This window comes from Ranitomeya variabilis, chromosome 6 (assembly GCF_051348905.1).
Source record: "Ranitomeya variabilis isolate aRanVar5 chromosome 6, aRanVar5.hap1, whole genome shotgun sequence".
Lineage (NCBI taxonomy): Eukaryota > Metazoa > Chordata > Amphibia > Anura > Dendrobatidae > Ranitomeya > Ranitomeya variabilis.
In genome coordinates this window covers 575,589,304-575,614,918 of record NC_135237.1, presented here as the reverse complement: position 1 = coordinate 575,614,918, position 25,615 = coordinate 575,589,304, and the positions used below count along the sequence as shown (strand labels likewise).

Here is a 25,615-nt window from a genome sequence, read left to right as displayed (position 1 = left end):
TTCTTGTATATAGGGGCAGTATTATAGTTATATTTTTGTACATAGGGGCAGTATTATAGTAGTTATATTCTTGTATATAGGGGCAGTATTATAGTAGTGATATTCTTGTACATACGGGCAGTATTATAGTAGTTATATTCTTGCACATAGGGGCAGTATTATAGTAATTATATTCTTGTATATAGGGGCAGTATTATAGTTATATTCTTGTACATAGGAGTAGTATTATAGTAGTTATATTCTTGTACATAGGAGCAGTATTATAGTAGTTATATTCTTGTACATAGGGGCAGTATTATAGTAGTTATATTCTTGTACATAGGGGCAGTATTATAGTAGTTATATTCTTGTACATAGGGGCAGTATTATAGTAGTTATATTCTTGTACATAGGGGCAGTATTATAGTAGTTATATTCTTGTACATAGGAGCAGTATTATAGTAGTTATATTCTTGTACATAGGAGCAGTATTATAGTAGTTATATTCTTGTACATAGGGGCAGTATTATAGTAGTTATATTCTTGTACATAGGGGCAGTATTATAGTAGTTATATTCTTGTACATAGGGGCAGTATTATAGTAGTTATATTCTTGTACATAGGAGCAGTATTATAGTAGTTATATTCTTGTACATATGAGCAGTATTATAGTAGTTATATTCTTGTACATAGGGGCAGTTTTATAGTAGTTATATTCTTGTACATAGGAGCAGTATTATAGTAGTTATATTCTTGTACATAGGGGCAGTATTATAGTAGTTATATTCTTGTACATAGGAGCAGTATTATAGTAGTTATATTCTTGTACATAGAGGCAATATTATAGTAGTTATATTCTTGTACATATGAGCAGTATTATAGTAGTTATATTCTTGTACATAGGGGCAGTTTTATAGTAGTTATATTCTTGTACATAGGAGCAGTATTATAGTAGTTACATTCTTGTACATAGGGGCAGTATTATAGTAGTTATATTCTTGTACATAGGGGCAGTATTATAGTAGTTATATTCTTGTACATAGAGGCAGTATTATAGTAGTTATATTCTTGTACATAGGTGGCAGTATTATAGTAGTTATATTCTGTACATAGGAGCAGTATTATAGTAGTTATATTCTTGTACATAGGGGCAGTATTATAGTAGTTATATTCTTGTACATAGGGGCAGTATTATAGTAGTTATATTCTTGTACATAGGAGCAGTATTATAGTAGTTATATTCTTGTACATATGAGCAGTATTATAGTAGTTATATTCTTGTACATAGGAGCAGTATTATAGTAGTTATATTCTTGTACATAGGAGCAGTATTATAGTAGTTATAGTCTTGTACATAGGAGCAGTATTATAGTAGTTATATTCTCGTACATAGGAGCAGTATTATAGTATTTTGTATTGGTCCGCACATCTTTATCTACAACCACAGGCACATAGGGCTTTCAGCATTTGTCTCTTTATTGTTTTATTCTGCAGTTGAGGATTACTCTGGAGAAGTTGTCAGTATTTCACTTTCTTCAGCCATAACTGTTGAACTATTAGCATGGAGAAGAGGACCTATAATTCTTCAGGTGTCTGGTGTCGTTATATGAGGTCACACTGAGCTCATTGTGTGAGATATTTCTATCACTTCATATTGTTATCATTTTACAGACATTATAGAGTATTTCTATGAGTTAATACATGATGTAACAGGTCATTATATGAACTTAATAATTATGGCAGCTGTGAGGAGAAGGACGGAGTGATGGACATTTTCTGCCCCACTGATAATCCCCCCAGTACACAGGGTCGTCTTCTTCTCCTCCTCTAGTTCGAGGTTGCAGGCCGTATTTGTGGCACATCCTGACATGGCGAGGGTCGCTGCGGAGGTAAGACAAGAAAGAAAAGATTTAGAGGCTCCAGATGGAAGATCCTGTCAGGTCCAACAGTAATAGTGTCACATGACAGTGCTAAACAATTCATCATCCACAGATCCCCATAACAGTGCGTCATCCACAGACTCCCCCATAACAGTGCATCATCCACAGACTCCCCCATAACAGTGCATCATCCACAGATCCTCATAACAGAGCATCATCCACAGATCCCCATAACAGAGCATCATCCACAGATCCCCATAACAGAGCATCATCCACAAAACTCCCATAACAGAGCATCATCCACAGATCTCCATAACAGAGCATCATCCACAGAACTCCCATAACAGAGCATCATCCACAGATCTCCATAACAGAGCATCATCCACAGAACTCCCATAACAGTGTATCATCCACAGACTCCCCCATAACAGAGCATCATCCACAGATCCCCATAACAGTGCGTCATCCACAGATCCCCCATAACAGTGCATCATCCACAAAACTCCCATAACAGTGCATCATCCACAGATCCCCATAACAGTGCATCATTCACAGATTCCCCCATAACAGAGCATCATCCACAGATCCTCATAACAGCGCGTCATCCACAAAACTCCCATAATAGTGCGTCACCCACAGATCCCCATAACAGTGCGTCATCCATAGACTCCCCCATAACAGTGTATCATCCACAGATCCCCATAACAGTCCGTCATTCATAGATCCCCCATAACAGTGTGACATCCACAGATCCCCATAACAGTCCGTCATTCATAGATCCCCCATAACAGTGTGACATCCACATATCCCCATAACAGTGCGTCATCCACAGATCCCCGTAACAGTGCATCATCCACAGACTCCCCCATAACAGTGCATCATCCACAGACTCCCCCATAACAGAGCATCATCCAGACTCCCCCATAACAGTGTATCATCCACAGATCCCCCATAACAGTGTATCATCCACAGATCCCCCATAACAGAGCATCATCCACAGATCCCCATAACAGAGCATCATCCACAGATCCCCATAACAGTGTATCATCCACAGACTCCCCCATAACAGAGCATCATCCACAGACTCCCCCATAACAGTGTATCATCCACAGATCCCCCATAACAGTGTATCATCCACAGATCCCCATAACAGAGCATCATCCAAAGATCCCCATAACAGTGCATCATCCACAGATCCCCATAACAGTCCGTCATTCATAGATCCCCCATAACAGTGTGACATCCACAGATCCCCATAACAGTCCGTCATTCATAGATCCCCCATAACAGTGTGACATCCACATATCCCCATAACAGTGCGTCATCCACAGATCCCCGTAACAGTGCATCATCCACAGACTCCCCCATAACAGTGCATCATCCACAGACTCCCCCATAACAGAGCATCATCCAGACTCCCCCATAACAGTGTATCATCCACAGATCCCCCATAACAGTGTATCATCCACAGATCCCCCATAACAGAGCATCATCCACAGATCCCCATAACAGAGCATCATCCACAGATCCCCATAACAGTGTATCATCCACAGACTCCCCCATAACAGAGCATCATCCACAGACTCCCCCATAACAGTGTATCATCCACAGATCCCCCATAACAGTGTATCATCCACAGATCCCCATAACAGAGCATCATCCAAAGATCCCCATAACAGTGCATCATCCACAGATCCCCATAACAGAGCATCATCCACAGATCCCCATAACAGTGTGTCATATCCCCCATATGTAAGGATAGAAATGTAAGGATATGGACCTACTGTCTACATTGCCTCTTGAAGAACACGCGTATTGTTGCATTGTATAATGTGAACTGTGATATTCATCAGTAGTGTTGGTATTGTGTTCGGCCTAACAGTAGGGATAGTTAGTTATTGATTGGGAATTGCCCAGAGTGAGAGGGGCTAAGGTGAAGACGTTAGATAGGGCCCAGTGTACATAAAAAGCTGACCGTAGGTCTGGTCAATAAGCAGTGCCAAATGACGTGGGTGTTCCGAAGTGAGAGGGAACCAATACCATGGATACCGTGATCCTGAGTAAGAAAGAGGAAAAGAGATAAGTTAATGAAGGCCCAAGTGATGCACCAGAGACGGGTTCTGGGATAGGACGACTTGAATTACGGGCCCGGAGTTTATATCTCAGAAGGATTAAGGGTCAGGACAAGACAAATCGTGAGATGAAGAGAGTGCACCAGGTGGGAGTTCCAAGGCGTCAGTAGTAGAGAAGCTAAGTACCGGCCATACTGGCAAAATAATTCCCTTGAGGGGAAAGAAGACGTGGAATCACTAGTTGAGGTTAGGACTCTCAATAACTGGACGGTAGTACTGAGCTGGGTCGTGGGGAAGGAAGGTGACACAGTGAAGGCAGAAAACAAGTGTGCTAGGAGGAAGGACCTGAGACTGTGTGTAGAAATGCTTTGTATTGTGAAGGAAATGTTTATTATTATTATTTATTGTTATAGCGCCATTTATTCCATGGCGCTTTACAAGTGAGGAGGGGTATACATAATAAAAACAAGTACAATAATCTTGAACAATACAAGTCATAATAGGTACAGTAGGAGAGAGGACCCTGCCCGCGAAGGCTCACAATCTACAAGGGATGGGTGAGGATACAGTAGGTGAGGGTAGAGCTGGTCATGCCGCGGTTTGGTCGATCGGTGGTTACTGCAGGTTGTAGGCTTGTCGGAAGAGGTGGGTCTTCAGGTTCTTTTTGAAGGTTTCGGTGGTAGGCGAGAGTCTGATGTGTTGTGGTAGAGGGTTCCAGAGTAGGGGTGATACGCGAGAGAAATCTTGTATACGATTGTGGGAAGAGGAGATAAGAGGGGAGTAGAGAAGGAGATCTCGTGAGGATCGGAGGTTGCGTGTAGGTAAGTACCGGGAGATGAGGTCACAGATGTAAGGAGGAGACAGGTTGTGGATGGCTTTGTACGTCATGGTTAGGGTTTTGTACTGGAGTCTCTGGGCAATGGGGAGCCAGTGAAGGGATTGACAGAGGGGAGAGGCCGGAGAATAGCGGGGGGACAGGTGGATTAGTCGGGCAGCAGAGTTTAGAATAGATTGGAGGGGTGCGAGAGTGTTTGAGGGGAGGCCACAGAGCAGGAGGTTGCAGTAGTCAAGGCGAGAGATGATGAGGGCATGGACTAGGGTTTTTGCAGTTTATCAAGCTGTGTACCCGCTATCTACTGTACATAATCCTCACCAAGTCATCGCTCAGTAAGAAGTTTATTTTTGACTTGTGGTCTCCCTCATTGAAGTCCTCATCATCTGGTCCTGGCCAACCCAAGTCATTTTTACCATGTGACCTGAAATGACGTAGTGCCCCCATAGCACAAGTCCATATGTACAGCCAGGACCCCCACCTTCATGTAACGGGCTGGCGTGTAAGCGACGATTATCGCCGGTTCTCGCCATGCCATGCATCATAATTTCATACAGCAGGATTGTCGAAAGGATTAAGTCTTGCAGCCGGGAGAGCAAAATGATGCGGGGAAGATTCGAGTTATGTGGAGGATGGAGACCGTTACGCAGTCCAATGCAGTGGCAACTAACATGAATGTTAAATTAGTGAATAGTAACACAGAACAACGAGAAGGTCCCGCTCATCATAGGCTTAGAAGGTACAAAATGGCGTGAAGAGCTGTCCAGCCCTCCAGGCTTTATGCCTAGAAGAGGGAGTGGTGGAACTGGAGGTTCCAGCCTACAGAGGGTAGCGTTCGCTTCCATAAAGTACAGTGGAATAAAAGGCCTGCTCAGTAATGTGTGACTCAGGGAAATGGGCAGAGGAGAAAGAGAAATGGGTTGCGAGCCAAAGAAAATCCCAACTCGGTGAAAGATGGAGCAGTGACATAGGATGCAGAGCAGCGTGAGAGACAAAGTTGAGGACTTGCAGCGACTTACGATCTGCAATGCGAGCACAGGTTCGTCTATGAATTTGGGACCAGCCATCAAATCTACTTGGAGAAGAAAATGGTGGAAATTAATCACTTCTCCTGGAGGATGCACAATCTCACACCAGGTACGCAAGTAACCTTCCTCAAGATGGATGGCCCCTGCGGATGGTGCACGGTGAGTGTGGTGCATGAGGACTACCACATCTATTCCGGCGATGGAGTATAGGATGGTGTCCTCGCTGCCGCAATGGTTAGTCATTGTACAGGTTGTGGCCAGAACATTGGCTCATATCCACAAGTCTGGGACTCCTGATGCCTTAGAAGCAGCACTATATCTGGAGCAGGCGCAAGGAGGACACGGTATAGGGTAAGGGCAGAGGTCGTCCACATGGTCACTGGAGAAAGAGGAAGACCAATGAGAAGTCAGAACTTGGAAAAGGCCATGTTGTGCTCATTGCACCCAGTAAATGGAGCAGTTCAAGGCTCCTGTGAGTCACGAACCAGCTGGTCTAGGACCCACATGTGCCGGGACTCCCCCGTGTTGTTGGCCATGGATGGCCAAAGTGTCCCCCACCCCGATATGTTTCCTTTGTTGCACTTCATCCTGCTAGACTGAAAGACGTTGCAGTCACAGGAAGATCTTACACCCTCAGTCAAGGACTGAACCATATACCTAAGGGACTGTGGGCCTGTATCATGGGCAGGAATTATATAAATGTATTCTACAGGGAATGAAGAAAAAGTGGGGTGCACTACTTACTGATGGGCTCATAGGCTGGATGTAGGGTGCTGCATCATGCATGAAATATATACATGTAGGAAAGGGGAGAAGAGATACATGCATATACGATGTGCACACCGAAGGTATATTGTGACAAGAACAGCTTTATTAACACCTAGTGACATACAAGTAAAAACACGTCACTTCCCTGATGAAGCTGCGTGAGCAGCGATACACGTGGGGCTTGTTATGGAAAACATGCACGGGAGCCGTTTTTCAGCGATCTTGCATTAGGGCACCTTACATGGGCTCTTACTAGTGATGAGCGAATATACTCGTTACTCGAGATTTCTAGAGCATTCACAGGTGTCCTGCGAGTATTTTAGTGCTCAGAGATTTAGTTTTTCTTGCCGCAGCTGAATGATTTACATCTGTTAGCCAGCATAAGTACATGTGGGGATTCCCTAGCAACCAGGCAACCCCCACACGTACTTATGCTGGTTAACAGATGTAAATCATTCAGCTGCGGCAAGAAAAACTAAATTTCCAAGCACTAAAAAATACTCGGAGGACCCCCGAGCGTGCTGGAGAAATCTCGAGTAACGAGTATATTCGCTCATCACTAGCTCTTACCTAGATCTTGTCGGTAAGGATCTTATGGTTTTCTTATGATTGTTTGCCGCTACTTGACCCAACAGGAGTTCATGTTTATAACCATATTATCTTGATTGTATTATAGATCCAGGGGTGTTATGTAGATCACTTTTTATATTTGTACATGCAGCGCCCCAGAGTCCTGGTCGTTGCAGTACTGTTGCTCTGCCACTAAGGGGGACTATGGTACGTCTGATGGCACTGAAGGAGTTCATCTGACCAGGTATCACATACACCAATACATTTCACAGTCTGGCCTCCAGGGGGAGCTAAGGGTACTATGTATTAGGCCACTCCTCACAGTCTGGTAAAACTGGGGGTTAGATAGGAAGTTAGATCAGAAAGCTGACTGGGTTGGAACCAGGCAACACCTTGTGGCAGAGGGTGTTGTAGGGGAAGATTCAGAGGGGTCCCTGTCAGGGGTGGGATCCTGACAGAGGCCTAGCAACCAGAGAGAACGTTACGGGACCGCGCCTGCACGATATAGCGGCTGTACCCCAAGAAAGGACAAGAAGCGAGGTTTATTGTGCTGAGTGAGAAACGAGATCAACGCAACAAGGAGAATACCAGTAGGAGTCGTGCTGTAAGACGAGGCAACATCCTACTGAGGCGCGTAGCCAGTGGCCGGAACGCCGAGGAAGTACTAAGCTCTAAGCAATACTTCAAACCTATGGCAGGACAGTCAGTTACAGGCGGGCTGTCTCACCCAATTGACCTAGGAAGACACAGGGGGGTAACAACAGGAGTGGGGCGACGCTAGAGTCCCGGAAGAGCTCCGAGCCTCCCCGTCATACGGGTGCGTCCTAACCGTAACATCTGGGGGACGTGGAAGAACATCAGAATCGAGTTGTGAGGGAACACGAGAAACAGACACACAGTTGTGGGGACTATCCCGTAAGCACAGCAGGGGAGGACCACAACACACTAGCGCTAGAAGGTAGGCACAGATTTCCACCTGCAAAGGGAAATCTGGAGGTGCCATCGGACCGGCCAGGCTTGCGCGGCCCGGTTAACCGTATTCCGGATTGAGGATCCTGAAGCCTTCAGTAAAGAGACTGCAACCTGGTGTCCTCGTTATTTACTGCGACCGGCACTGCACCGCACCATAACATCATCCCATACCTCCACCTTTATTGGACGCCCCTCAGCAGGGTCACGGACCGGGTCTAGCCACCGTGACAACCCCAGAACAGAGACTCAGAGGCCCGGTACCGGGTACCCCTCAGCTTTGCGGCAGTGGGGGCGCTACAACTTGGCATCACGAACAGGATCTACTTAAGCCTGAAGAATCAGGTCATGTGTGCCTCGGAACTGTGATTTACTGTGCTTGGACTGTGCTTTATTGCAAGGACTGTGTATTGCCATTTACCGCCAAAATCCGCCATTACAGCGCCCTGAGGAGAGCGCAGAAGAAGAAGAAGGGCGTGGAGTGGGCGTAGACAAGCTGGAGAGCGCGAAGGACAATGGCTGCCCAGTCTAAATATTTCTGCGTCCTGAGGACGTGTCCGTCAGCAGCCGAGGTCCGCCTCCTCATTCTCTTTGGAGGGTGGAGACCATGGAGACGGGGCCGCCCACGAAAGAGACCGCGGGAAGAGGACACTGGAGAGGAAGCAAAGATGGCGACGCCGGGAGCACCGCGTGGGAATGACCTGACTCAGCGTGAGGCTGCACAACCCGACACAGCCCCAGCTACGCCATCGTTGCGGGAACTGACCCTTGCGGAGCTACCGATGGGCCGACCCCACTGGCCGCCATCTGAGGTGTGGCTGCAGCTGAGGCCCGGCAGATAGCCTACCGCCTGGAGGCCGACGCCCATGTGACCGCTCGGCTGGGCCAACCTACGGAGGTTCGCCTGTCTCCGGTGTCCCCTGCTTCTTTCATCCCGACCGCGGCGGAGTGTGAGCTGCAGGCACAGGGCTTGAGGATCCTGCCGGAGGCAGAACACCTGCGGCGCTTGATGACAGCCTGGCGGAACAGACCCCAACCTGCGGCCCAGGTCGATCTGACGAGCGTCGCGGAGACTCCACCGTCACACTGGGGTGTTGTGGTGTCCTTCAACTCCCGGAAAGGAAGGGAAGTTATTCAGGAGATCGGGGAGCCACTACAGGTCCGTGTTGACCGAGAAGAAGTGGAGCCCTGCGGGGGAAGGTACGATTCCGACCTAGAGCCTGGCGACGCAGTGACCTACACCCGGTGGAGGAGGGAGGTCGGCTGGATGGCTCGGGGCGTCCAGCGGTGTGTCGCACTCCAGGCCGCTACCGGGACATCTGAGGACGAGCCCCCTGCAGAGAAGGCGATGGAACCTGTCTCCGTGGAACCTCCGGAAGTCCAGGCTCACCGCGTGCCCCTGGGTCGCGCTTGCTTACGAGTAAGGAGGGCATCCCGACGAGGGATCCTGTCGTTGCTGGAGCCGGGACCGGTCCTTGTTGCACCAACGCGACCCGTTGGCCGGGTGAGGCCTGGAAGGAGACCGCCCCCTGCGCTGCCAGAAACTGAGTAAGCAAGAACGCTTTATAAAATGTAAATAGTTAACTGTTTGTTTTCCGTCTGCTGCTACAACCCGTACGGGGTTAGTCAGTGAGTCCTCCTAGGAGCCATACAGAGATGGCTCAGTAATCCTGAACTGAAAGATGGATGATATGTTCTATACTGTGTATAGTCGCAGAAAGGCAGAAGGCCCGGGCGGAAAGGGACAACAGGAGTGGGGCGACGCTAGAGTCCCGGAAGAGCTCCGAGCCTCCCCGTCATACGGGTGCGTCCTAACCGTAACATCTGGGGGACGTGGAAGAACATCAGAATCGAGTTGTGAGGGAACACGAGAAACAGACACAACAGTTGTGGGGACTATCCCGTAAGCACAGCAGGGGAGGACCACAACACACAAGCGCTAGAAGGTAGGCACAGATTTCCACCTGCAAAGTGAACTCTGGAGGTGCCATCGGACCGGCCAGGCCCGGTTAACCGTATTCCGGATTGAGGATCCTGAAGCCTTCAGTAAAGAAAGAGGTAAAGAGACTGCAACCTGGTGTCCTCGTTATTTACTGCGACCGGCACTGCACCGCACCATAACATCATCCCATACCTCCACCATTCACTGTACGCCCCTCAGCAGGGTCACGGACCGGGTCTAGCCACCGTGACAACCCCAGAACAGAGACTCAGAGGCCCGGTACCGGGTACCCCTCGGCCCTGCGGCAGTGGGGGCGCTACATACACGTTTTAACTGTATGTCACTAGGTGTTAATAATACTCAAAAATCACTTGGCACTCAGAAGATTATTTTTTGCAAGATGATTATTCCATTTATTTGTGCATCCAGTTAAAGAATAAACGTTTTCGGTCCATAGTCCATACATCAGACCTTCATCAGAAATTCCTTTTTATCAAACTGGAAAAATAATGCACGTGGATGTATCAAGGCCAGATAGGCCAAGGCTAACTTCAGTCTTCACGCCACATAGCTGGCGTCTTAAGCGCCATCCATAGCGGCGGATTTGCGCCTTCACCCAGCACAACCTCTTCAGACACATAGAGGCTTTCTGCCTTTCTGCCTTTGTCCCGGGTTACCCAGCCTTGGCCTATCTGGCCTTCGGGGTTATTTTGGCTTTCTCTTAAATACGATCTCATTCAGACGTACATGAGATGTATGAGGGGGGAAAAATACAGACTGAGAAGCTGTCCCATCGTGATGACTGGAGCTGCTTCCTGTCTCTCACGTGCCCCGGCTGCCCCCTTCCCCTAGATACGCCTTGGACTGTTGCCGTGCAGGAGGAATCTCCTGCACTGCAACATGGTGTTGGGTGCCAGCACAGCCCGCACAGTGGTCTATCCAGCACAGCCCGCACAGTGGTCTATCCAGCACAGCCTCGCACAGTGGTCTATCCAGCACAGCCCGCACAGTGGTATATCCAGCACAGCCCGCACAGTGGTCTATCCAGCACAGCCCGCACAGTGGTCTATCCAGAACAGCCCGCACAGTGGTCTATCCAGCACAGCCTCGCACAGTGGTCTATCCAGCACAGCCCGCACAGTGGTCTATCCAGCACAGCCCGCACAGTGGTCTATCCAGCACAGCCTCGCACAGTGGTCTATCCAGCACAGCCCGCACAGTGGTATATCCAGCACAGCCCGCACAGTGGTATATCCAGCACAGCCCGCACAGTGGTCTATCCAGCACAGCCCGCACAGTGGTATATCCAGCACAGCCCGCACAGTGGTCTATCCAGCACAGCCCGCACAGTGGTCTATCCAGCACAGCCCGCACAGTGGTATATCCAGCACAGCCCGCACAGTGGTCTATCCAGCACAGCCCGCACAGTGGTCTATCCAGCACAGCCCGCACAGTGGTATATCCAGCACAGCCCGCACAGTGGTATATCCAGCACAGCCCGCACAGTGGTATATCCAGCACAGCCCGCACAGTGGTATATCCAGCACAGCCCGCACAGTGGTCTATCCAGCACAGCCCGCACAGTGGTCTATCCAGCACAGCCCGCACAGTGGTATATCCAGCACAGCCCGCACAGTGGTATATCCAGCACAGCCCGCACAGTGGTATATCCAGCACAGCCTGCACAGTGGTATATCCAGCACAGCCCGCACAGTGGTATATCCAGCACAGCCCGCACAGCACAGCCCGCACAGTGGTATATCCAGCACAGCCCGCACAGTGGTATATCCAGCACAGCCCGCACAGTGGTATATACAGCACAGCCCGCACAGTGGTATATCCAGCACAGCCCGCACAGTGGTATATCCAGCACAGCCCGCACAGTGGTATATCCAGCACAGCCAGCACAGTGGTATATCCAGCACAGCCCGCACAGTGGTATATCCAGCACAGCCCGCACAGTGGTATATCCAGCACAGCCCGCACAGTGGTATATCCAGCACAGCCCGCACAGTGGTATATCCAGCACAGCCCGCACAGTGGTCTATCCAGCACAGCCCGCATCTCTCGCCTCCCCCCCTCCCCCGAGAATGCCCCCACAGTCCAGTAAAAAAAAACAAAAACACTCTCCTCACCTTTCCTCCTGCCCGCGTTGCTCCCTGCTCCTGTCTCAGCGGCTGCAGTCTGCCCGGGACACAGCAGGTGCGCGATGATATGACGTCATCGCGCACCCGCAGTGTCAGAGGCAGAGCGGGGAATGATGGGAGATGGAGCGTCTGTAGACGCTCTCTCCTCCGTCATTGCACTCAACTGTACCGGCGTCATAGACGCCGGTATAGTTGAATGCGACGGCAGGGGGGGTGAGTCGGCAGAGGCGGGGGGAGGCGGATCGAGCGGCCCATGACTGGCAATGGCTCTTCCGGTCCTGCTCTGACCTGCCAGCCCCGGTTGCAATGGCGACCGTTGCAACCGCGGTAGTTACGCCCCTGTCCATACTGTACAACGGCCACACATGGTGCTCCATACTGTACAATGGCCACACAGTTACTCCTACACATGCGGCTCCCCTCCGTACACCTCGTACACACCCGGCTCCGCTCCGTATACCTCGTACACACATGGCTCCTCTCTGTACACCTCGTACACACACGGCTACGCTCTGTACACCTTGCACACACGGCTCCGCTCCGTACACCTCATACACACGCGGCTCCGGTCCGTACACATCGTACACATCCGGCTCCACTCCATATACCTCATACACACACGGCTCCGCTCACCTCGTACACACCCGGCTCCGCTCCGTATACCTCGTACACACATGGCTCCTCTCTGTACACCTCGTACACACACGGCTATGCTCCGTACACCTCGTACACACGGCTACGCTCTGTACACCTCGTACACACACGGCTACGCTCTGTACACCTTGCACACACGGCTCCGCTCCGTACACCTCATACACACGCGGCTCCGGTCCGTACACATCCGGCTCCACTCCATATACCTCATACACACACGGCTCCGCTCACCTCATACACACCTAGCTCCGCTCCGTACACCTCGTACACACCCGGCTCCGCTCCGTACACCTCGTACACACACGGCTCCGCTCCGTACACCTCGTACACACACTTCTTCGCTCACCTCATACACACCTAGCTCCGCTCCGTACACCTCGTACACATCCGGCTCCGCTCCGTACACCTGTACACACATGGCTCCGCTACATATACCTCGTACACACACGGCACCGCTCCGTACACCTCGTAAACACACGGCTACGCTCTGTACACCTCGTACACACATGGCTCCGCTCTGTACACCTCATACACACACGGCTCCGCTCTGTACACCTCATACACACACGGCTCCGCTCTGTACACCTCATACATACATGGCTCCGCTCCGTACACCTCGTACACACCCGGCTCCGCTCCGTACACCTCATACACACACGGCTCTGCTCCGTACACCTCATACACACACGGCTCCGCTCCGTACACCTCATACACACACGGCTCCGCTCCGTACACCTCATACACACACGGCTCTGCTCCGTACACCTCATACACACACGGCTACGCTCTGTACACCTCGTACACACACGGCTACGCTCTGTACACCTTGCACACACGGCTCCGCTCCGTACACCTCATACACACGCGGCTCCGGTCCGTACACATCGTACACATCCGGCTCCACTCCATATACCTCATACACACACGGCTCCGCTCACCTCATACACACCTGGCTCCGCTCCGTACACCTCGTACACACCCGGCTCCGCTCCGTACACCTCGTACACACACGGCTCCGCTCCGTACACCTCGTACACACACTTCTTCGCTCACCTCATACACACCTAGCTCCGCTCCGTACACCTCGTACACATCCGGCTCCGCTCCGTACACCTGTACACACATGGCTCCGCTACATATACCTCGTACACACACGGCACCGCTCCATACACCTCGTAAACACACGGCTACGCTCTGTACACCTCGTACACACATGGCTCCGCTCTGTACACCTCATACACACACGGCTCCGCTCTGTACACCTCATACATACACGGCTCCGCTCCGTACACCTCGTACACACCCGGCTCCGCTCCGTACACCTCATACACACACGGCTCTGCTCCGTACACCTCATACACACGGCTCCGCTCCGTACGCCTCATACACACACGGCTCCGCTCTGTACACCTCATACACACCCAGCTCCGCCTTGTACACCTCATACACACACGGCTCCGCTCCATATACCTCATACACACACAGCTCCGCTCCGTACACCTCATACACACACAGCTCTGCTACATCCACACAAACCCCTCCTGACCTCACACAAAAGCTTACCCTCCTCCAGCACGATGACAACCAGCACTGCACTACTGTCCTGCACTACACGGAAGCCCTTGATCATGTGACTCCAACTCCTCCCCTCCTGTGACCTCATCACAGGTCCTGTGCGCACAGAGCAGCTGCAGCCATAGTTGTGGTGTGCGGCTCTCTGCGGTGGAGGGGCTCTGCTGCGGGACAAGTGCAGTCCCACCCGTGATCGCGCATGCACTGAGAGAGTGCACGCGCACCAGGGCCTGGAAAGAAGATTTATTTAAAGGGCCGGCGGCCCATTTTGTAGCTCAGAGTTCTTAGGGGCCCGCCCAGTCTGCTGGACTGGGCGGGCCCCTAAGCACTGCGGGCCCCGTCGCAATTGCGAACCCTGCGACCGCGGTAGTTACGCCCCTGCCTTCAACCTTAATATCTATGTAACTATGTAAGAGTGTGCCCAAAGTGGGAGGTCCAAGGTGTCAGTAGTAGAGATGCTAAAATCCGACCATACTGGCAAAATAATTTCAATGAGGGGAAAGAAGACAGAACCGCGGGTTGACAATAGGACTCTCCATAACTGGACTGTAGTACTGAGCTGGGTTGTGGGGAAGGAAGGTGACACAGTGAAGGCAGAGACCAAGTGCATTAGGAGAAAGGACCCGAGACTGTGTGTAAAAATGCTGCGTATTGTGAAGGAAATGTTTATCAAGCTGTGTACCCGCTTATCCCCACCCAGTCATCGTTCAGTAAAAAGTTTATTTTTGACTGGTGGTCTCCCTCATTAAAGTCCTCAACATCTGGTCCTGGCCAACCCAAGTCATTGGTAATGTGGCCTGCAAGAGCGTAGTGCCACCATAGCAGGAGTCCACAAACTGTGCTAAGACCCCCACCTTCATGTAATGTGCCTGGGTGTAAGAGATGAGTATCTTGCCCATGGCTACTGCTTAGTGACACGTTACAGTTCCAGTGTCCAAGAACAGAGTCAATATTTGGAGAGACACTAATTGCCCTTGGAGCCATTTGGTCGAGTTTTCTGGTGTTATCCAAGAGCCATAGGGTCATTGCCCCATCAAGAGGGAGGTTCAGGGAAGGTTTGTCTCGCCCATTTCTGACTAACAATAAGTTACCCTCTTGAATTATAGCAATAACATTTTTTTTCGCAGGACGCTCCACTCACCATCAATATTTAGGGGCAGGTGGGTGTAGGAGAAGCACTGGACCTCATTTCCATGGCATTGCACAGGTTCATAGCTGTGACAAGAGTCCGGGGTGATCTGGAAACATCCGGCACATGTGAGGCCATTATTAGGAGAATCCGGAAGTACTGAGGATAAAGAGATTGTGGAAGAGGATTAAAACTCAAGAACAGAGAAAAAAAGGACGCAGTCTGAGAAATTCACACCACTCTCCGAGCTATGTGTATTAGAGTTGGGCGGATCAATTCATGGGACTTCAGGCCATCATCGCTGGTCAGTAGTCTCCAGCCACTGGACGGGAGGCTCACGAGTGTCTTACCTTGTAGAATCCCTGAAGCGTCTTTAAATTAACCAGGGCCTGTGTGACATCATCATGACTTGGCACCAACCTGGCCAATCAAAAGCCATGCCCCTCCACAGAAAGAAACATAGTTGTGAGCCGATATCCCCTGGGCAGCGGCCAGAGACTACTGACCTGCCTGAAGGATCTGCCCATCTCTAGTGTGTATGTAGCGCCCCCACTGCCGCAGGGCCGAGGGGTACCCGGTACCGGGCCTGTGAGTCTCTGCTCTGGGGTTGTCACGGTGGCTAGACCCGGTCCGTGACCCTGCTGAGGGGCATACAATTATAGATGTGGATGGTGATGGTGGTGCGGTGCAGTAAATAACGAGGACACCAGGTTGCAGTCTCTTTACCTCTTTACTGAAGGTCTCTAAATCCTCAGTCCGGAATACGGTTCACCAGGCTGCGCAAGTCCGGCCGGTCCGATGGCACCTCCAGAGTTCCCTTTGCAGGTGGAAATCTGTGCCTTCCTGCTAGCGCTGTGTTGTGGTCCTCCCCTGCTGTGCTTACGGGATAGTCCCCACAACTGTTGTGTCTGTTTCTCGTGTTCCCTCACAACAACTCGATTAGATGATGTTCTGCTAATCCTCCGTCCCTCCCGGTGTTATAGTTGGGACGCACCCGTATGACGGGTAGGCTCGGAGCTCTTCCGGGACCCTAGAGTCACCCCTCTCCACAGGTTGCCCCCTATGTCTGCATAGGTGATTTAGGTGAGACAGCCCGCCTGTGACTGTCCTGCCGTTGGTTTGAAGTATTGCTTGGAGCTAGCTATATAAATACTTCCTCGGCGTTCCGGCCGCCGGTTGTGCGCCTCAGTAGGATGTTGCCTCGGTCTTACAGCACGACTCCTACTGGTATTCTCCTTCTTACTTTGATCTCGTTTCTCACTCAGCACAATATATCTCGCTTCTGATCCTTTCTTAGGGCACCGCCGCTATGCTGAGCAGGCACGGTCCCGTGACGTTCTTTCCTGTTGCCAGGCCTCTGTCAGGGTCCCAAACCTGACAGGGACCCTACCAAATCTTCCCCCACAACACCCTCTGCCACCAGGTGTTGTCTGGTTCCAACCCAGTCAGCTTTCTGATCTAACTTCCTGCCTGACCCCCAGTTTACCCACTATGGTGGGGAGTGGCCTAGTGAATAGAACCCTTAGCTCTCCCTGGAGGCCCGGCTGTGAAATGTATTGGTGTATGTGATACCTGGTCAGATGAACTCCTTCAGTGCCATCAGACGTACCATAGCCCCCCTTAGCGGCGGAGCCACAGTACTGCAACGACCAGGACTCTGGGGCGCTGCATGTACTCTTATTTCTCAGCAGTGATTGACAGGTTTTTATCTAATACCTTTCCTAGACCATGAAACGACATCTGTGGGAAATGATTCAGTGTAATTTGAATATATGTTTCCACTTATTAGAGAGTAAAACTCCAGTGGGCGGTCCTATTGAGTGGCTGACACTGTTCTGATAGTTCAAATCCGAAATACTTGGCACTCTAGATGAATAATTATCATATGCAAAAGGTTTGTTGCCTGGATGCAGCAAGAAGTCCTGCCCACATAGGCGCACGTGTAATGGGACTGGAGTCGCTGGGTAAATGGCGATATGCATCCAGGCTACCCTTCCAATATTGGAATTTATAGAGACAGGATTAACGTTTCTCCCTGCACCAGATCTCTTATATTTGTTCTGATGAAGGTCCGGATGTGGATCGAAAACTTTCAACTTGCCTTTATGGATGCACATCAATAAACCTTTTTCATATGATAATTATTCATCTAGAATGCCAAGTTTTTTCGGATTTGGATTTGTTGGGCCGGATACCCTACTTGAGCACCTACTCTATACACTACTACGAGTGCCGTATTGTTCTATTATTATACTGTTCTGATAGTTGTCAATCATCGACTAGAACCGCCTACTGGACTCCTATTGTTAGAAGAGAAATAAATTAATAAATTACAATTTTTATTGACTTTTTTTATATTGAGTAACAAAATACAAATCCCATCAGTATCCGATGACCAGTCAGCACCTGAATCCCATCGGTATCTGATGACAGCCCAGTGTCTAAAACTAATCAGTATCTGATCACCGGCCGGTGCCTAAATCCCATCAGTATCTGGTGACAGCCCGACGCCTAAATCCCATCAGTATCTGATGACTGGCCGGCGCTTAAATCCCATCAGTATCTGATGACCGCCCACGGTCTAAATCCCATCAGTATCTGATGACCAGTCAACGCCTGAATCCCATCGGTATATGATGACAGCCCAGTGTCTAAATCCCATCAGTGTCTGATCACCAGCTGGTTCCTAAATCCCATCAGTATCTGGTGACAGCCCGGCGCCTAAATCTCATCCTTATCTAATTACTGGCCGGCGCTTAAATCCCATCAGTATCTGATGACCGCCCACGGTCTAAATCCCATCAGTATCTGATGACCAGTCAACGCCTGAATCCCATCGGTATATGATGACAGCCCAGTGTCTAAATCCCATCAGTGTCTGATCACCAGCTGGTTCCTAAATCCCATCAGTATCTGGTGACAGCCCGGCGCCTAAATCTCATCCTTATCTAATTACTGGCCGGCGCTTAAATCCCATCAGTATCTGATGACCGGCCGGCGCCTAAATCCCATCATCATCTGGTGACAGCCAAGTATCTGAATCCCATCAGTATAAGGGTACTGTCACACAGTGCCATTTTGATCGCTACGATGGCACGATCCGTGACGTCGCAGCGTCGTATGATTATCGCTCCAGCGTCGTAGACTGCGGTCACACGTTGCAATCACGGCGCTGGAGCGATGCCGAAGTCCCCGGGTAACCAGGGTAAACATTGGGTTACTAAGCGCAGGGCCGCGCTTAGTAACCCGATGTTTACCCTGGTTACCAGCGTAAACGTAAAAAAAAACAAACAGTACATACTTACATTCCGGTGTCTGTCCCCGGCGTTCTGCTTCTCTCCACTGTGTAAGCACAGCGGCCGGAAAGCAGAGCGGTGACGTCTGACGTCACCGCTGTGCTCGCTTTCTGGCTGGCCGGCGCTCACAGTGCAGAGAAGCTGAGACGCCGGAGGACAGACACCGGAATGTGAGTATGTACTGTTTGTTTTTTTTACGTTTACACTGGTAACCACGGTAAACATCGGGTTACTAAGTGTGGCCCTGCGCTTAGTTACCCAATGTTTACCCTGGTTACAAGCGAACACATCGCTGGATCGCTGTCACACACAACGATCCAGCGATGACAGCGGGAGATCCAGCGACGAAAGAAAGTTCCAAACGATCTGCTACGACGTACGATTCTCAGCGTGATGTCTGATCGCAGTAGCGTGTCAGACACAATGATATCGTAACGATATCGCTAGAACGTCACGAATCGTACCGTCGTAGCGATCAAAATGGCACTGTGTGACAGTACCCTTAGATGACCGACTGGCACCTAAATCCCATCAGGATCTCATGACAGCCCAGCATCTAAATTCCATCAGTATCTGATGACCGTCTGATGCCTAAATCCCATCAGTATGTGATGACCGCCCAGTGCCTAAATCCCATCAGTACCTGATGACAGTCCAGCATCTAAATCCCATCAGTATCTTATGACCGCCCAGTGACTAAATCCCATCAGTATCTGATGACCGCCCAGTGCCTAAATCGCATCAGTATTGGTGACCAGCGTCTAAATCCCATCAGTAACTGATCACTGTCTGATTCCTAAATTTCTTCAGTATCGGATGACCGGCTGGCACCTAAATCCTATTAGTATCTGGTGACCAGCCGGCGCATAAATCCCATCAGTTACTGATGACTGGCTGGCACTTAAATCCCATCAGTATCTGGTGACAGCCCAGTGCCTAAAATCCCATCACTATCTGGTGACTGCCCAGTGCCTAAATCCCATCAGTATCTGGTGACAGCCCAGCGCCTAAATCCCATCAGTTCTGAGAAGAAAGGCGTGCACTCTGGAAGCTTGAAGCCGGTTGCAGAATGAACCTGGACTGGATCCAGTAGACTCATAAATTCGGACAAACAACCGCACTCAGAGAATGTATTCAAATTGCATCATAAGCTCCCTGTCCATGCCATACCAGACCCCGGCACTCCCCAGCTATCTTTGATACCTTTTGGTATGTGTATGGAGCCTCTGTGTCTGTCCATTGGACAGCATCCTCTCCTTTTTCCTAAAGTGAGGTTTGATAAAGACCCATCAAGGGGTCGAAACGTTACCTCAATACTTTATTGATCACTGTGGTGTTCCTCAATAAATATTTCACGCTTATGACGCAATTTGAATGCATTCTCTGAGTGCGGTTGTTTGTAAATAAATCCCATCAGTATCTGGTGACAGCCCGGAGCCTAAATCCCATCAGTATCTGGTGACAGCCCGGCACCTAAATCCCATCAGTATCTGGTGACAGCCCAGTGCCTAAATCCCATCAGTATCTGGTGACAGCCCAGTGCCTAAATCCCATCAGTATCTGGTGACAGCCCAGTGCCTAAATCCCATCAATATCTGGTGTTCACTCAGTGCCTAAATCCCATAAGTATCTGGTGACAGCCCGGCGCCTAAATCCCATCAGAATCTGGCAAGAGTGCAGTGACTAAATCCCATCAGTATCTGGTGACAACCAGGCGCCTAAATCCCATCAATATCTGATGACAGCCCAGAGCCTAAACCCCATCAGTATCTGGTGACAGCCTGTCGCCTAAATCCCATCAATATCTGGTGACAGCCCTGCGCCTAAATCCCATCAGTATCTGGTGACAGCCCTGCGCCTAAATCCCATCAGTATCTGTTTACCACCCAGTGCCTAAATCCCATCAGTATCTGGTTACCACCCAGTGCCAAAATCCCATCAGTATCTAGTGACTGCCCATCGCCTCCATTGTCAGTATCTGGTGACCATCCGTCGCCTCCATCATGAGTATCTGGTGACGTCCGTCACCACCCTCGTCAGTATCTGGTGACCGTCCATTGCCACCATTGTATCTGTTGACCGCCTTTGCCTCCATCATCAGTATCTGTTGACGGCACATTGCCTCCATCATCAGAATCTGGTGACCGCCCATTGCTTCCATAGTCATTATCTGGTGACCATCTGTCGCCTCCATCGTGAGTATCTGTTGACGTCCGTCGCCGCCATCGTCCATATCTGATGACCGCCCGTCGCCTCCATCATCAGTATCTAGTGAATACCTGTCGCCACCATCGTCAGTATCTGGTGACCGCCCTTACCTGCATCATCAGTATCTGGTGACCGCCTGTCGCCTCCATCATCAGTATCTAGTGACAGCCCGTCGCCACCATCATCAGTATCTGGTGACTGCTGTCATCTGCATCATCAGTATCTGGTGACCGCCGTCACCTGCATCATCAGTATCTGGTGACCGCCCATCGACACCATCATCAGTATCTGGTGACCTCCTTTCCCCTCCATCCTCAGTATCTGATGGCCTCCCGTCTCCTTCATCATCAACCATTATCTGGTGACTGTCCATCACCTCAATCATTAGTATCTGGTCACCGCCTGTCACCTCCATCATCGGTATCTCGTGATTGTCCGTCACCTCAATCATTAGTATATGTTGACCGCCCATTGACTCCATCATCAATTTCTGGTGAACGCCCATCGCCTCTATCATCATTATCTGGTGACCAGCCACCCATCGCCTCCATCTTCAGTATCTGGTGAACGCCCATCGCTCCCATCTTCAGTATCTGGTGACCACCCATCGCCTCCATCTTCAGCATCTGGTGACCGTCCATCCCCTCCATCATCAGTATCTGGTGACCATCCGTAGCCTCCATTAAAAGTATCTGGTGACCGTCCATCTCCATCATCAGTATCTGGTGACCGCCCGTCGCCTGCATCCCTTCTTCTCGTCACCTGTATGCTAAGTAGGAAATCAGCAAGACATTACTGCCCCAGATCTTCTGTGTATGAGGCTTCATGTGATCCCAGACAGACGGGATGATGTGAGATCAGGGCTCCGGGGCCAGATCATCACCTCCAGAGCTCCGGGGCTGGGTCATCACCTCCAGGACTAATCTTATAGTGACATTGATACTCTTCACACTTTTCTCTGCAACGTTACATACATACTTCGGGTAGGGATGGTGGTCTTTAGTGGTCATGTAGGCAGAGGACAACATGCCATATGTAAAGCTCAGCCTTCATCTGCTTTCTGCAGGGAGGACGAAGGGAGCAGTGACATTGGTTGGTATTTTCTCCTTTCTTCAGTCAATTAGCATTTTGTTAATTGTTAATAGTTTATCGTTAACACTTCTACTTAGGCACGTGGAAAAATGCTGCAAAAGTAGGAATGTTTTCTAAGACTTTTGTATATGTAGAGTATTCCTCTATATATCAGTCCGCTCAGCTCCTCCTGCTCTATAACATGGAGCTCACAGATCAGATGCTAGGTTCAACATGACATGTTTCCTTTAAGAAAAACTTTCCATTAAAACTATCCCTCACAGTATGCGGTAAACGGCGTGAGCGCTGTGATTCATCTTGACACAAAAATGTACACTATAGATAATATGCTCTATACAGCATGTTCAGTCCTGGTCTGAGGAACAAATCTGCGAAGCAGGGTGATTATATATGGCCCACGATGCGGTAATGGCCCACCTTACCTCGCCTAGAATCACTTTCAACGGTATCATTGGTATTTCACTGCCATTGTAATGAACAGTGCAGAGCTTTACATCGCTTGCTGCCATGACCGGAGCAGTGAGGAATGAGGAGAAGTGAGTTTTTATTTATTTTTTTCTAATGTGGGGCTCATTATTCTGTATAGAGGACTATGTGGGGCTCATTCTTTATGGAGTACTTTGTAGTCTCCATTATATTGTAAGGAGAGCTAAGTGGGGCCCATAATACTATATGGAGCATTTTGTGGGACCAACTATTCTGTATGAACGACTATGTGGGGCTCATTATTCTATATGGAGGACTATGTGGGGCTCATTCTGTATGCAGTACTTTGTGGTCTCTATTATATTGTATGGAGAGCTATGTGTTGTCCATTATACTATATATACTATACTGTATATAGGACTATGAAAATAACAACTTCATGGAAAACATACCAATAAATCCTTCAAAAATGATCAATAATAATCACATGTTTATTATGTGCTATTATGGAAATAATAATGGGGTAATCTCAAGCTCACTATTACTCAAAACCACAGAAAAACTACGATCAGAAAACACCCAAGATAGCGTTCTTTGGAAAATTACAAAAAACTTTATTAAATATTAAAGGACATTTGACAAAGCCAGGGGACATGGACTCACGCCACAATGTGCATGTGGGAAACGCAGGGGTGCACAACTATGGGTAAAGGTATAGACAACAATATATTATATATATATATATATATATATATATATATATATATATATATATATATATATATATATATATATGTTAAAAGTATATCACAGCCAATGTGCTGCTAATTATATAAATCAAGATATGCAATATCAAATCCAGCCTGAGTACATATAGCAGCAGGTAAATAATCACAAATCTATAGATACCATATAGGAGATCATAATATCTATAAATATAACTAGACTGTGGCCCGATTCTAACGCATCGGGTATTCTAGAATATGCATGTCCCCGTAGTATATGGACAATAATGATTCCAGAATTCGCGGCAGACTGTGCCCGTGGCTGATTGGCCGAGGCAACCTTTATGACATCATCGTCACCATGGCAACCATTATGACATCTACGTCGATACTGTGCCCGTCGCTGATTGGTCGAGGCGAATTCGCGGCAGACTGTGCCCGTCGCTGATTGGTCGAGGCAACCTTTATGACATCATCATCGTCGCCATGCTGTGCCCGTCGCTGAATGGTCGAGGCCTGGCGGCCTCGACCAATTAGAGATGCGGGATTTCCAGGACAGACAGACAGACAGAAAAACCCTTAATTATATATATAGATTGTCTAAGGGTTTTTCTGTCTGTCCTGGAAATCCCGCATCTCTGATTGGTCGAGGCCAACCTGGGCCTCAACCAATCAGCGACGGGCACAGTATCGACGTAGATGTCATAATGGTTGCCATGGCGACGATGATGTCACAAAAGTTGCCTCGACCAATCAGCCACGGGCACAGTCTGCTGCGAATTCTGGAATCATCATTGTCCATATACTACGGGGACATGCATATTCTAGAATACCCGATGCAATAGAATCGGGCCACAATCTAGTTGTATACATAATTACCTGAGCAGGCTGGAAGATCAAACACCCGCCGGGTGCACACACCCCGACGCGCGTTTCGGCGTGATAGCCTTTTTCAAGGTAGTGTATATAGGACTATGTTGGGCCAATTATACTGTATAGAGGACTATGTGGGGCTCATTATTCTGTATGGAGTACTTTGTGATCTCCATTATATTGTATGGAGAGGTATATGGGGCCCATAATACTGTATGGAGCATTTTGTGGGACCCGCTATTCTGTATGAAGGACTATGTGGGGCTCATTATTCTCTATGGAGGACTATGTGGGGCTCATTCTATATGAAGTACTTTGTGGTCTCCACTATATTGTATGGAGAGCTATGTGGGGCCGATAATACTGTATGAAGCATTTTATGGAACCTGGTATTCTGTATGAAGAACTATGCGAGGTGCATTATACTGTATAGAGGACTATGTTGGGCCCAGTATTCTGTATGGAGGACTATGTGGTGCTCATTGTTCTGTATGGAGGATATGTGGGGTCCATTATACTGTATATAGGACTATGTTTAGCCCATTCTGTATGGAGCACTATGTGGGGCTCATTATTCTGTATGGAGGACTCTGTGGGGCCATTACACTGTATGAAGGGCTTTGTGGGGCCAAATATACTGTATGGTGTACTATGAGGGGCCTCTAATTCTGTATGAAGGACTGTGTGTCCCATTAATCTTTATGGAGAACTCTTAGGGGCCCATTATTCTGTATGGAGCACTATGTGGGGCCCATTATTCTGTATGAAGGACTATCTGGGGTCCCTTATTCTGTGTGGAGGACTATGTACAGCTCATTACTCTGTGTGGAGCACCATATAGGGCCATTATTCTGTATGGAGGACTATGTGGGGCGGGGCCCATTAGATTGTATGGTGGACTATGTATGCCCTATTATTCTGTATGGAGCACTATGTGGTGCCATTATTCTGTATGGAGAATTATGTGGGGTCATTATTCCGTATGGAGGAATAAGTGAGGCCTTTTATATGGTATGAAGGACTGTCTGGGGCCATAATATTGTGAATTGAGAACTATGTTGAGCCCATTATACTGTATGGAGGACTATGTGAGGCCCATAATACTATATCCAGGGCTATGTGGGGCCAATTATTCTGTATCAAGGACTATGTGGAGCCATTATTCTGTATGCAGGACTATGTGGGACCTTTTATACTGTATAAAGTAAAATGTATGGTCCTTTTACTGTATGAAGGACTATGTGGTACCATTATATTGTGAACGGAGGACTATGTTGAGCCCATTATACTGTATGGAGACTATGTAGAGCCAATGATTGTTTGGAGGACTATGTGTGGCCCATTATTCTGTATGAAGCATTATATAGGGTCATTATTCTTTATGGAGGGCTATGTGGGGCTAAAATTCTATGAGGAGGAATATGTGGGGCCAATTATTCTGTTTGGAGGGCTA

At 49.0% G+C, this 25,615-nt stretch overlaps 1 protein-coding gene across 1 annotated transcript in view; it reads right to left on the bottom strand.

The window, feature by feature from the left end:
- Positions 1–1,440: 1,440 nt before the first annotated feature.
- The window catches only part of LOC143781709 (uncharacterized), a 78,147-nt gene continuing 53,972 nt past the window's right edge, over positions 1,441–25,615 (bottom strand). Inside the window, exons 5-6 of the mRNA XM_077268454.1 lie at positions 15,555–15,701; positions 1,441–1,860 (exon numbers count right to left, since the gene is read on the bottom strand). Coding sequence (XP_077124569.1) covers positions 1,697–1,860; positions 15,555–15,701 — 311 coding nt within the window. The 3' untranslated portion in view covers positions 1,441–1,696. The remainder of the gene's footprint in view (positions 1,861–15,554; positions 15,702–25,615) is intronic.